Raw genomic sequence first — 15025 nt, forward strand, 5'->3', positions numbered from 1 at the left:
ATCTATTCCTCTTTTGAAGGGGATTTAGGTTGCTTCCAAGCTATTGTATTTTGCTATAGTAACTGCAATGAACTAAGATAGACTTGAATAGATATTTTTCAAAAAATAACATATAAATGGTCAACAAGCAACTGAAAAACTGCTCAATATTACTAAACACCAGACAATGTAAGTTGAAAGTAAGTCACAATGAGGTATAACCTCACACTTATTATGATGGCTACTGTTAGAAAAGAATCCAGAAAACAGCAAGTGTTAGTGAAGATACAGAAAAATTGGAACCCTTGTGTGCTACTGGTGAGTCTGTAAAATGGAGTAACCACTATGGAAAACAGTATGGAGGTTCCTAAAAAAATAAAGAATAGAAGTACAATAGGATCCAGTATCCGACTTCTGCAATGTATCTAAGAGAGTTGAAAGTAGGATTTGCATACCAACATTCATGCAGCTGTATGCGCAACAGCCAAGAGTTGGGAGCAACCCATATGTGCATCAATGATGAATGAATAACAAAATTTGATGCATACACACAACAAAATAAACATTCATCTTTTAAAAGTAAGGAAATCCTGCCATAATGCTACAATAAGGAAGAACTTGAGAATATTATGCTAAGTGAAATAAGCCAGCCACAAAAGGGCAAATATTGTACGATTCCACTTATATAAGCTATTTGAAATAGTCAAATTCATAGGAAGAGAAGTAGAACGGTGGTTACCAGGGGCTGCAGGGAGGAAGAAAAGGAGAATTGTTGTATAATGGGAATAGAGTTTCAAGCTCACAAGATGAAAAATTTCCAGAGATCTTTTTCACAACAGTATACTGCTAAACTGAACTATGCACTTAAAATAGTGAAGGTAGTAAATTTTATGTTATGTGTGTATTTTTTAACCACAATAAAAAGTAAATAAAAAATAAACCTAATATGGTGTTAAATAAATTATGTTCTCATTTCCTACCTGGACAAACTACTTCAACAACCTTGGAAGGCCTGATTAGAATCCTAGGAGACTTTGAAGTCCCAAGCCAAAAGGCAGTTGCTCAGGGACAGCCACCCTATTCTAGGCACCTGCCCATGGGCCACAGCTTACTCTTGCTGCTCCTCATTTCCACTTCTTTTAAAATGTGAGGGGGTGACACATACACAGCATAAACACCTCCAGTCCACGTGCCCAGTTCTCGTCCTCATCCCCTGCATACAGTTTCTGCCTGATCTCCCCTTGGAGTGAACACATCCACAGTATAGTTGTGTCTGCTGCTGGGAGAATGGACTCATAATACAGGCCTGAATAGATCCTTGAAGCTGAGGAGTCATGCTCCAAGCAAATATCTATGTGTGATCTTTTGAACCAGAGCATAAGCGATACAAGAGTTTTCCTTGCAGGCCTGGCAGGCCACAGGGGAACGCTCCAGCTGGGTTTAGCCTTCCGTGTAGAGAAAAGGAAATACCCTACTCCAGTCCATTCTGGCAGCTTCCCTGGTGGCTCAGACTGTAAAGAATCTGCCTGCAATGCCAGAGACCTGAGTTCAATCCCAGGGTTGGGAAGATCCCCTAGAAAAGGAAATGGCTACCCACTCTAGTATTCTTGCCTAGAGAATCTCATAGACAGAGGAGCCTGGCAGGCTGCAGTCCATGAGGTCATAGGGAGTTGGAGATGACTGAGCAACTAAGCACCTTAGGACCAGCCCACTCTAGCCATCCTGTCCAGGTTTACATATGTTCAGTGGCGAATTCTAGCAAATATTTTAAAAAGAAATAATATGCATTTTGTAAAATTTCTCTTGGATGATATAACCAGAGGAATTACTTCTAAGAACATTCTATAATGTCAACATTACCTTACATCTAAAAGTAGACAAAGACAGTATATAAGAGAAACTAACAAAAACTATAGACTAATCTCTCTCATAAACACAGATGCAAAAATCTTCAACAAAATATCAGCAAATAGAATCTAACAATATATAAAAAAATTATACACCTTGACTAAGGCAGGTAGGTGGTATTTTTTCCAGTTATGCAAGATTGTTTCAACATTTAAAAATCAGTTGATGTAACTCAACCGATAAATGGTTTAAGGAAGAAAAATCACATGATCACACCAATGGGTGCAGAAAAGGCATTTGATAAAGTCCAAAACTCATGCATGATAAAACCTCTCTGTAAACTAAACAGTAAAGAGGAACTTTCTCTGCTTGAAAAAGAAAACCTACACAAAACCTAAAGTTAACATCATACTTAATGATGAAAAACTTGAAGCTTCCCCACTAAGATTAGGAGCAGGGCAAGGATGTCACTCGCATGACTGCTTTTCAATATAGTATTGGCCCTCGGTAATCAGTAAGACAAGGAAAGGAAATAAAATGTATATAGATCAGGAAGAGAGAAATAAAACTGTCTTTGTTTATAGATGGCATAATTGTCATGCAGAAAATCTAAAAGAATCATCAAGAAAACTCCTGAAACCAAAAGTGATTATAACAAGGTGGAAGGATGTAAGTCAACATAGAAAATTCAGTTGCTTTCTTGCATCAGCAAAGACCATGTGAAATTTAAAGTTACAAACACAATCCCATTTACATTAAGTTCAGTTCAGTTCAGTCACTCAGTCATGTCCGACTCTTCACGACCCCATGAATCGAAGCACGCCAGGCCTCCCTGTCCATCACCAACTTCCAGAGTTTACTCAAACTCATGTCCATCGAGTCGGTGATGCCATCCATTTACATTAGCACCCCACAAAATGAAATGCTTCAGAATAAATCTAACAAGATATGTGCAAAATCTTTATGAGGAAGACTACAAAATGCTGATGAAATAACTGAAAGAATAACAAAATTAATGGAGTTACTCCATGTGTGTGAACCTGAAGACTCAATATTTTCATGATTTCACTTCTTCTGAACTTGATCTATAGATTCTATACAATTCCAGTCAAAGTCCCAGTAGGTTATTTTGTGGATAATGACAACCTGATTACAAATTTTATACAGAGAGACAAAAGACTCAGAATTTCCAACTCACACTGAAGAAGTAGAACTGAATTAAAAGTTGGAGGACAGACACTACTCAATATCATGACTTACTATTGATCTAAAGTGATAGTAATCGTGTATAGTAGGCAGGTTAGACAAAGAAATCAATGGAATAGAGATCCTAGAAATAGACACACATGAATATAGACAACTGATCATTGACAATTGACCTTTGTAAAGAAAAACAAACAAACAAACAATTGAGCCAAGATAGTGTTATTAAAGAATGGTTCTGTACAACATGTAAGAAAATGAATCACACAAGAGTTTACATTGCTTACAAAAACTAACTTAAAATATCCCAAGCTTAAATGTAAAATAAAAAACTGTAAAATTCCTAGAAGGTAACTGGAAAAATCTAGGTGACCTTGGGTGTGGCACTGACTTTTTAGGTACAAGATGAAAAGAATGATTTATAAAACAAGGAATTGAGAAGCTGGACTGCAATAAAATTAAAAATTTCTACTCTACAGAAGGACATTGTCAAGAGGATGAAAAGACAGGCTATAGTTTACATGAAAATATTTGCAAAAGATATATCTGATAAAGAGCTGTTATCTAAAATATTTAATACAAAGATTGGATGAACTTTGAGTATATGATGCTAAATAATGTAAGTCAGCCAAAGAAAAACAAATACTGCATATCACTTACAGATGGAATCTGAAAACATCAAACTTGTAGAAGTAAAATGGTGGTTACTTGGGGGGTGGTGGGTAGGGATATAAGACAGATGTTTAAGGCACAAACTTGCAATAAGTAGTAAGTCAGTCCTAGAGATCTGATGTACAACACAGTGAAAATAGGCAACAATATTGTATTACAGTCCTCAAACTTGCTAAGAGACTAAAACTCAATCATTTAAACCACTAAAATGAACTGATAACTATCTAATGTATTGCTGTTATTGTTCAGTCACTCAGTGGTGTCTGACTGTGACCCAATGGACTGTAGCACGCCAGGCTTCCTTGAGAGAGGTGTTAATTATTGCTATAATGGCAATCATATAAAAATATATCAGACTAACATGTGTACACTTTAAATTCACACAATGTTATATGTCAAATACATTTCAACAAAAATATGGAAAATAAAGAAACAACCTGATTAAAAAATGGGCCAAAGACTTTAGGAGACACCTAACACAGAAGATATACAGATGGCAAACAAGCATATGAAAAGATACTCCACATCATTTGTCACCAGGAAATGCAAGTTGAAATGAGAGTGAGATACTACTACACACCTATTAGAATGTGCTGGTAAGGATGCAGAGTAACATGAATTCATCCACTGCTGATGAGAATGGAAAATGGCACAGTCACTTTGGAAGACAGTTTGGCAGTTTCTTATCAAACTAAACATACTCTTATCACACAATCTAAAAACTGTGCTCTTTGGTATTTAACCAAAGGAGCTGAAACCTATGTCTGCACAATTATCTCCTCATGCTGTGTTCTTAATTGTCAAAACTTGGAAACAATCAAGATGTCCTTCAGTTGGTAAATGGAAAATAAACTGTGGTATATCCAGGCAATAAAATATTACTCAGTGCTCAAAAGAAATAAGCTATCAAGTCATAAAAAGACACGGAGGAAACTTAAATGCATAGTACAAAGTGATACAAGTCAAATCTACAGCAATCTGGAGGAGGCAAAACCAAGGAACCAAGGAAACAGTAAAGAGATCAAAGGTTGTCATGGATTCGGTGAGAGGGAGGCATGAACAGGTAGAGCACAAGAGAGTTTTTAGAATAGTGAAACTATAGTAATGACCACTATATACTGTTCATACATATAGCGACTATATGTCATTACATAGTTGTCCAAACTCACAATGTACAACACCAAGAGTGAACCCTAATGTAAACTATGGTCTTTGGATGATAATGATGTGCCAATGTGTGTTCATCTATTGTAACAAATATACTGCTCTCATGGAGGATGTTGTTAAAGGAAGAAGCTGTGCATGCATGGGGTCAGAGAGTATATGGGAAATCTCTGTATCATTTGCTCAGTTTTTCTGTGCACCTAATATAGAAACTCTATTAAACAAAGCACAAAAAAATTACTATGAGCATTTAAATCTCAGAGTGTTAAATCTCAGAGAAACTCAGAATTATTCATTTTTCCATGTCTGAGTGAGGACTGAGGTATTGCACCTAAAATAAAATGACAAAAAACTAATTACCATTTTACTATTATTTTAAAGTAATTATGAATTACAATTAAAAGAATGCCCACAAATATTTTGCTGTGCAAGAGAATTAGTTCTTTAACATGAATCCTTGATATTGCTTTGATTAAATGGTGGAAGACATTTTATCTAATGCTGATTGGATTTACTGAGTCAGGTTGACTGGTATCACAGAATGTCAGTTTTTGAGGAAGGAGAAAAGACTGCAGGAATGTCAAATATTCCTTGGTTGTTTGGAAGATGTGGGAAAATAATGGCAAAAAAGGTATTGTCAGGAAAAGTTTGAAACTGAGAGGTTATGATTATGCCAAGACTGATAGGCTGCATAGAGAGACCTTTGGCCAAGAGAAGGGGTCGGGGGGCGGGGGGAATGATGAGTTGTGGGTTTGAATATCAGTGTTAATTGTTTACCAACTGTGTCATCTGGAGAAAGTTATTTAGCCTCTCTAAAGCTAAGTTTCCTCATCTGAGTAAATGAGATAATTTAGCAAAACACTCAAACAATTGACTAGATCCAAAAGTGTTAGATATGGTGATGATGATACTTTGCTTATGATGGTGATTATGGCATTAATTGAATGAAGGAATATTTTAATAACCTTGGCAGTAATAAGTAGACAGTAACAGCGTAATAAGAGAGAAAATGGAGAAATCTGGTTGAGAAAGACCATTTGCTACTTCTTGGTGACTTTCAAATTCCTCTCCATTTGTCATGTGTACTACAAGTTTAAATTAGTATTAGTTTGGATAACATATTCTTTATAGAAGAGGATAAATCAATGACCAACCCTCTTAAACTCATTGCTGAAAGTTCTAATTTATGTTATGTTCCAGTCAAGATGGATACATATTTGTCAGAGGGCCAAGGACAAGTAAAAGAAAAAACAAAAACAAAAACCAAACTATCACTAAAGGAAGAAAACGTGAACTCAAAACCAGCAAGCAGACACAAGAGACATGAGAGATGTGAAAGGGAGAAAGGAAAGATGGAAAAAATTCAATCAGTCATGTTGAGAAGTGGTTGGTCTCCATTCATGTGTGTGTGAATTTTAGAGGATTACTCCCCTATATTTCTATTCCACTCCCAACCTGAGGAATAATGACATTTGCATTCAAAGTGTTTTCACCTCAGAGTTTTCTGGATGGCAGCCTGTACCTCCTTATTTCTCAAGCTGTAGATCAGGGGGTTCAGCATGGGGATCACTGTGGTGTAGAACACGGAGACCACGTTCTCCTGGGCCAGGGAACTGGCCGTGGAGGGTTTCAAGTACATGAAGGATGCAGACCCATAAAATAATCCCACAGCTGCAAGATGGGAGCTGCACGTGCTGAAGGCTTTGGATCGTCCCTCTGTGGAGGCAATATGGAGAATGCTGGAGAGGATGAAGGCATAGGAAACAAGGACTGTTAAGCTGGTGACTACGATGTTGAATCCAGCCAAACAGAAAGTTGTCATCTCAATGTCATAGGTGCTAGAGCAAGAGAGCTTCATGACGGGGAGGATGTCACAGAAGTAATGACTGATAAGGAAATCACAATAGGATAGTTTCAACATGAGGCCGGTCTCTATGGTTGAACCAATGAATCCTATGGCATAGACCCCAGCCACCAGCAGGGAGCAGACTCCTTGAGACATGATGATGTTGTAAAGCAAAGGTCTGCAGATGGCAACATAGCGGTCATAGGCCATCACTGTCAGCATGTAACACTCAGCAATGACAAACACCAGGAAGAAGTAGAGCTGGGACATGCACCCTGCATAGGAGATGATGTTCTTCTCTGACACAAAGTTTGCCAGCATCTTAGGGGTGATGACAGAGGAGTAGCAGAGATCCACGAAGGACAGATTACTGAGGAAATAGTACATGGGGGTGTGAAGCTGAGCATTCAGACAAATCAGAGTTATCATGCCCAGGTTCCCTACCATGGTGACAGAGTAGATCCCAAGGAAGAGGAAGAAGAGGGGGAGCTGGAGCTCTGGTCGACTTGTTAAACCTCCAAGAATGAACTCTGTCACTGTGGAGTGATTTTCTGCAGCCATTCTCCTCTGTTTGGGGGCCCTGTGGAGATAAGAAAGAAGAGCCTGTGAAAGGCTGTATAGAGTCAGCCCTTGGTACCAGTTGGATACACATCTGAGGATTCAATCAACAGCATCCAGGACTCGAAAGGCTGTCTTCATTGTATTGTGTCATTTAAAAAGTTTTTAAATGTTATATTGAAGTATAGTCAATTAACAATGCTGTGATAGTTTTAGGAGGACAGCAAAGGGGCCATACATATACATGTATCCGCTCTCCCCCAAACTTATAAGAATGTTGAGCATGGCAAAGCAGCTCCTGCAGATCCTGAGGAATGACTGTGTAGGAGACTTTCTGGTAAGGCAAGGTATCAGCTTCTGTTCCTCAGTGAGTGATCTTGAACTCACATTTTCCTAGTTGTTTATACCTTCACTCCTTCTTCCCTGGTGGCTCAGATGGTAAAGAATCTGCCTGCAGTGAAGGAGACGCAAGTTCCATCCTTGGGTCAGAAAGACTCCCTGGTGAAGAGAATGGCAACCCACTCCAGTATTCTTGCCTGGAGAATCCAATGGACAGAGGAGCCTGGTGGGCTACAGTCCATGGGGTTGCACACTGTTAGACATGACTGAGTGACTAACACTACTTACTCCTAATATTTTCTAGGGTTCAGATAATTTTTACATGGCTTGAAGAATATGAAGGTGGGGATAAAACGGCCACCCCTAGAAATTTTAACACCCTCCTGTTTCTCGTGTTTTATTTCTAGGTTTACAGTTGAATGTTACTCCAGAAAGAGAAAGTCTTTTGGCATCTATGTAATCTCAAAATAATGCCCATAAGATAAAAACATGTGGTTACCTTATCCTACACTGAGATAGTGTGGGCTGGTAGTTAGAGCCCTTTCAATCACTGAGTGACAAATGAGTTTCCACAGTTGAGAATTCAATGGAGTTACAATATCAATTTCCAAAATTAAAAAATGTGATGGAATAATATGCATGAAATATTTTCCAAATACTCAATTGTTACACAAATATAAAGTTTCATTAAGCATCTGAGTTTTCATTGAACCTGAGGTCCTAGGATAGTTATTTTTAGTTTTGGTTACACGTAAAAGTCACCTGATGAGATTTAAAAAATAGTATGTCAGGTTCTGACTTACAGTCATTCTGACCTACTGGCATTTTCTAGACACTGAGTCCTCTGTTTGTGGGCAGGTGGCAACGTTCACCTGAAGGCAGTAAAGATTTTTTCTTTAACTTTTTGTTTATTGCAACCAGGTGGTTTTGTAGCTTGAAATTGTGGCTCTGAAAGCAGTTTATCCTGAGTAACATAAAGCTCCTGAGGAAGAGGTTGAGATTGACTGCTCTCCCTTGCATTGAAAGACTCAGGAAAAATTCATGTTGGATCATGCTTAGGAGTCGATGGAAGTAGAAATAGAATACAGTGCACCTCGCAGATCAAGAGCAAAGTAATTTCAGTGGTACATGGACATTTTCCCTTGTCCCCATTTTTGCTAAATCCTGCTGTCCTTAGTGGCCAGCTGATCCGTGGCCACTTTCTTTCCTTATACCAAATGTATCCTCTAGAATAACCAGTCTCTCTTGTTGCTTCATCATTTTTCTATTCCTTGTGTTGATTTCAAAATGACTACTCATGGTTTTCTGTTTTTGGAGTCAACCTATGATCAATGGAGAGAAGATTTTTAGCCATGGCCATTATATGCAGATGCCCAAGAGGCTCCCTGGAAGGAATCTTGGTACATCTAAGTCAAAAAGGCAGTTTAAAATTGGTCTTGAGAAGCAGTTCCTGTCACTGGGTATCATATCTCCTTGTTATGGCTTTTCTTCAATTTTCCTTTTCACCCAATGAGAAAAAAACTGAAGGAAACATAATTTATAAGAGCATAGAGTACTTTTCTTCTGGTAAACTGACTTCTGGAAGTAATTTGGTAGATTCTATTGAGAAATTGTCAGTGGTAAATGAAAGCCCCTGGAAGATCACCTCTCTGACTCCAGTTAAAGTTTCCCAAATTCTAAATATAATTGGTCATTGGATGAAATAACCACTTAAAACTATCCATATCTTAGTTTTTGTTATTTCAATTTATGGGTGAGCAGGTGAGTGAAAATGATATATATTTTTTTAGTCTGAAAATTTCACAACATATTTAAAGTACTCAAAAATTAGTGAGTGGGCTTCTTACTTCCACCCATGAAGGGTGAACTCATACTGGAATTGTATTTACACCATAAACAACCAGAAAACCAGACAAGGCACAGTGAACAATCATTTCCTGACATCTGACAACAGGCAGTACCAAACTGATTCCTGAGAGGAGGGAAAAATATATAGTGAGCCCAATGATTGCACCAGTGATTCCACGCCACATTCCAGGTGAACAGATCCAGATAGAATGAATATTATAAAATGTAGGACAACAAGTAAATAATAAAAAATCTATAGCTAATAAGCTAATAATGGAGATAAAATATAACCATCAAAACTGTCAGTCTAAAAGAAGGGAAGGAAAAAGAAAAAGTGGAATAAAGGGCAGTTGCAAGATGGCAGATTTAAGCTCAAACATTTTGATGACTGATTTAAATACAAATAGTTTAAATAGTCTAAGGAAAATGCAGAGATTTTCACTGTGAATAAATGTCACTAACCCAACTGTATGGTTTTCCAAGAAATCCACTTTGAACATAAAGACTTTAATTGCTAAAATTATAAGTACAGAAAAAAATATACCATGCAAATATCAAGGCAAAGAAAGCTAGAGTGACCATATCAGCAGCGAGCAAAGTAGATCTCAAAGCAGGAAATATTACTAGAAATAAGGAGGACATTTCAGAATGATAAAGAAGCCAGTTGATTAAGGTGACATGAGACTTCTAAACGAGTTCACTTATCAACAGTGTTTCAAAACACATGAACCAAACTGACAGAAAGAAAGAATATACAGGTCCACCATTAGAGACTGCAATACTCTTAATTAATTGACAGAACTAGTAGAAAGATTAGCAATGACAGAGAAAATACCCACAAACTGACATTTTTGGAACTCTCCGCATAGGAGCAGCAAAATACACAATCTTTTAGTTACATGTGGAAAAACCTATTCATAATAAAACCTATTCTGGGCACTAAAACCGCCATACCTTTGTAAAGCTGAAATCACATACACCATTTACCCATACCAAAACAAACTATAAATAATTTATAGAGTGATATCTAGAAAATCATCAGCTATTTGAAAATTAAGTGCTGAGATTTTCTTTTACTCATTTGATAAACTATAAATCCTAAGAACTGAGGTATTAGATAGCAAAGAGACAAGATTAGAATCAAACTACTTTTCTCTGACTTATTTATTTTTTTACTAACATATCATTGACCTCCAGCACTATGATAGTCCGAGGTTGGAAGGTTGAGATTTTAAGCCTTCCTTAAAAGTCACAGGGGGCTTCCCTGATGGCCCAGATGGTAAAGAATTCCCATGTAATATAGGAGACACAGGTGATGCAGGTTCGATTCCTGGGTTGGGAAGATGCCCTGGAGGAGAGCCTGGCAACCCATTCTTGCCTGGAGAGTCCCACGGACAGAGGAGCCTGGGGGGCTAGAGCCCATAGGGTGGCAAAGAGTTTGGTGTGACTGAGCATGCACACAAAGGCCACAAAACTGCTTTCCTGATAGAATGGCAGAAGTTGAGGAGTAGCAACAGAGATCTTATGGACTGCAGAGCCTAAAGTAGTTACTATCTGATCCTTTCTGGAATCATTAGCAAACTCCTGTTCTTGGAAACTGACACTCAAATTACACAATTCACCCAAAGTCATATGGCTATGACAAGTAGAACTGAACCCAGAACCCAGGAGTTGTAACCATGAGTCTGTTTTGCCTTTACCATACTGTGCTGTCTGGCTATAACTTGTCTCTTTGTGAAACTTTATTTTTTTATTTATTTATTTTTATTAGTTGGAGGCTAATTACTTTACAATATTGTAGTGGGTTTTGTCATACATTGACATGAATCAGCCATGGTGAAACTTTATTTTTATATTTTAGGTAAACTTAAAATAGTACATTAAGGCCAATGAAGGATCTTATTGCTATATCTCCAGAAACTTTTTTTAAGAGTACAAAAGCAATATATCTGCATTGGAGACAAGTAAACACACAGACAAAAATCAATTTGTCATATTCCATCAACTGAAAATCTAAAATTGCTATGTATGTTCTACTAGATCTTCTTCTATGCATATATGTATTCACAAATGTGTACATTAATATACAGGTTTTTTATTTTTTAGTCAACGTGAGCATACTATACATGTTGGTTTGTAACCTGCTTTGTTCTGTAGCATTACAAGACACTGACTGACTTATTCAGCAACAGGAATATCACTTCTGTTCATTTTGGTACTGAAGATAAGGAAATCTGCATTATAATAAAATTTATACCTTAAATCATCGGCAGTGAGGTATTTAACTTTTCAATAATAGTAACAGAATTTTGAATTTTTTCAAAATTCAGTATTTCAATTTTTGAAAAAGATATGTGATTTTCATCTAGATAATGACAGCAGATTTAAAACATATCTCACATATCTTCTTCCCTCAAATCAGAATCTCCTAAAATGATAAAGAACAGAAAATTCACAAACATCCCTGTACTAGCAATCAAAGTTCCAGAAAACAGAATATTGTTATGAAGTAAAGATTTTAATTCCTGTCTTTTGATGTAAACACCTTTTCTATTGAATACAAAATCATGGGCAACAGTGATATTATTTCTGTAATCTTCTAGCTAATTTATAAATGACCCCTAAATTTCTTGTTAGTTGCTAAAAATCTTACTAGTAGTTTTATCAGCTCGCCAGAAGCTAAGAACTTCTGCTAACGAAAGCAATCAGAATTATAAAGGCAAATATATTTCCTTTCCAAGTGAGGGGAAAAGTTCTGAGAAGGGAGACATATGATTGAAAATAGTGTGTATAAAAGGTCTGTAGTAGAAAAAGGAATTCATGGAAGATACCTTGTTCTCATCTTACACAACTGCCTTAAAACCATAACTGAAAATCCGTGTTGAGGAAAACTGAAACATTGTTACCTGGAAATCTTAAGAGGTACTTGGCTTTCCAGTGCTCAAGAAATAAATATCAGAAAATAGAAAGCTACAAGATTTACATCTATTTTCAGTTAATGGGACCAACCAGTCATAGAAATGGGTCACAGAGACTGGGGCACTGGGTATTTTTATGTGTAGGTAGACACTCTCCTGGAATGCCTGCTCCAGAGACTGGGTCCTCAATGAACAATTAGTGTGTGTTTCCACTTGCTCTATGAAAACTATGTTACCTCCCAGGTGTGTTAATTTTTCTTCCACTGGGAGAGTTATCCTGCCTGGTAAGTCTGGTACCTAATGCTAGAAGCTGGACATTTTTGGCTTCATTATCATTATCTTCACCATGACCACTTCAGTCATTACCATGAATATCATCATACTTTCACCAATATCATTGCCTTTGTCATTAGTCACTGCCATCCTGGTTTGGTATGCACCATTAGTTTTTCACCTACATGTACAATGAACTGTACTTATAGTCTTTATTATAAAAAAGCTTTATTTTATATCTTTTATATTTGACATTTCTCCACAAATTCCCTAAGTTTACTTTTAAAAAAAAAAAACCTGTTTAATTTTAGTTAACTGCTTTTTTTCATTGAAATGGAATAAATTTTATTTAGTTTTTAGTAATTAACCTTGATTACTTTGCTTTTATTTTCTATTTTTTAGCTTTACTACAATATGATTGACAAATAAAAATTACATATATCTCAGTTGCACATGTGATTTTTATAAGTATGTGATTTGACATACATACATATTGTGAAATGATTACTGCAATCAAAGTAATAAACATATCCCTCATCTCACATAGTTACCTTTTTGTGTGAGCCAAGAACACTTAAAATATACTCTCTTAGCAAATTTTAGGCATTCAATACAGTAGCGTTAACTATAGGCACCATATTGTACATTATATTCCACAGACTTATTGAGTTCTGTGGAACTGTACAAATTGGAAATTTGTACCCTTGACCAACATCTCCCCATTTCCCCCATGCCCAGTCCCTGGTGACCACCCTTCTTTTATTTAAAGGTAAATCAATACTTAACGCTACCCATGTCTGGGCACTCAAAAGATCTTTTCATTTTTCTTAATGCCCAATAATTTTGCTAGAGTCTGGTTGGCAGGTTTTCATTCTGAGTCAGTATTCTTTGACATGGTGTGTTCCTTTTCAGAACAAGTTTCAGTCCTTTATTATTTTTTAACCTAATGAGAAGTTTTATAAACTCTAAATTTTAGTATTTGTTTTGTTCCCTTGCTTTCATTATATTTCTGGGTTTCTGTTCTTTTCTGTGTATGTTGGATCATTTTTGTCTAGCTTTGAAGTTAAAGATTTCTCTTGAATTGTCTTTCTTTTCTTTTTGATTTTAAATTGTCCCTCTTTTCCCAAATAGGTTTCTGTTAAGATGTTATCTGTTTCTTATCAACATAGCTGTTTGTTCCTTAGAAGAGTTCTACGTGATTAGATTTGAGATTCTAGATCCACAGAATGATGCGCCCCCTTCAGACATTATTTTAGCACTCTTAAATTCACCTGCTGTTGGAGTGAGTTAAATTACTCCCAGTTTCTGCTGCTATTCTCAATATCACCTGATAAGCTTCTCTGTAAGCAATTTTTGGCTTCCCTGGTGGCTCGTTGGTAAAGAATCCGCCTGCCAGTGCAGATGTGGATTCGATTCCTGGGTCAGGAAAATCACCTGAAAAAGGAAATGGCAACTCACTCCAGTATTCTGGCCTGGGCAATCCATGAACAGGGGAGCCTGCCAGGTTATGGTTTATGGAGCCCCAAAGAGTTGGACATGACTTAGCAACTAAGCATGAAAGCAATACACACACACACACACACACATACACACACACACATGAAAAATACATTCAGAAAGTAAATTCCTAAAGTATGTATTCTCTAACATTTTGACTACATTAAAGATATTCTTTAACTATTTATAATACCTAGTGCTTACTCTATCTCAGATATATTTTCTTGTTGGGGTCCTTTAATGGACCGGAATCTTGTGGTGCGGAGTCGACGATAAGAAAGTGAAAGAGAGAAAGAGAGAGAGAGAGAAACAAAAAAGACCCGGGGACCTAAGCTCTGATGGAGCAAAGGTGCTTTAATGATTTTTTTATGAGTATATATAGGCTGCAGTACAAGAAACTTCTTTCGGGAATGATAGAGATCAGAAACCAAATGTACAGCACCGTTACCAAGGGAACAAGGGGTAATGTTAGTCACAAGGTCAGGAGACAATCTATATCTCAAGTAAGGGGAAGGAGATTAAGCTGTTTTGTCCTAAGGAGAATGTTTACTAAAGGAGACTCATGCTTGCCTCACACAATGACCTCAGTCCCTGGGAGCAGCGTGCTGTTCCGCTTGAAGAGGGACAAAGGACTCATGAGAGACAGCATGTAGGAATCCTCCCGTCAAACATTCCCTGACAATTTCTCATGCACATATTTTTCCTTGACTGCTACTGGTCTTTCTTTCTGTCTGTCTCTAATATTTTAGCAGTCACTAAAATCCAAAGAATAGCAAGGAGAGATAAGAAAGTCTTCCTCAGTGATCAGCGCAAAGAAATAGAGGAAAACAATAGAATGGGAAAGACTAGGGATCTCTTCAAGAAAATTAGAGATACCAAG

At 37.1% G+C, this 15025-nt stretch overlaps 1 protein-coding gene across 1 annotated transcript; it reads right to left on the reverse strand.

Moving 5' to 3' along the window:
• Positions 1–6355: 6355 nt before the first annotated feature.
• Positions 6356–7276, reverse strand: LOC122704922 (olfactory receptor 8A1-like). The gene has a single exon (XM_043920035.1). It carries the CDS (start codon positions 7271–7273, stop codon positions 6356–6358), a length of 918 nt encoding a protein of 305 aa, XP_043775970.1. The 5' UTR covers positions 7274–7276.
• Positions 7277–15025: the final 7749 nt, after the last annotated feature.

Source organism: Cervus elaphus, chromosome 2 (assembly GCF_910594005.1).
Source record: "Cervus elaphus chromosome 2, mCerEla1.1, whole genome shotgun sequence".
Lineage (NCBI taxonomy): Eukaryota > Metazoa > Chordata > Mammalia > Artiodactyla > Cervidae > Cervus > Cervus elaphus.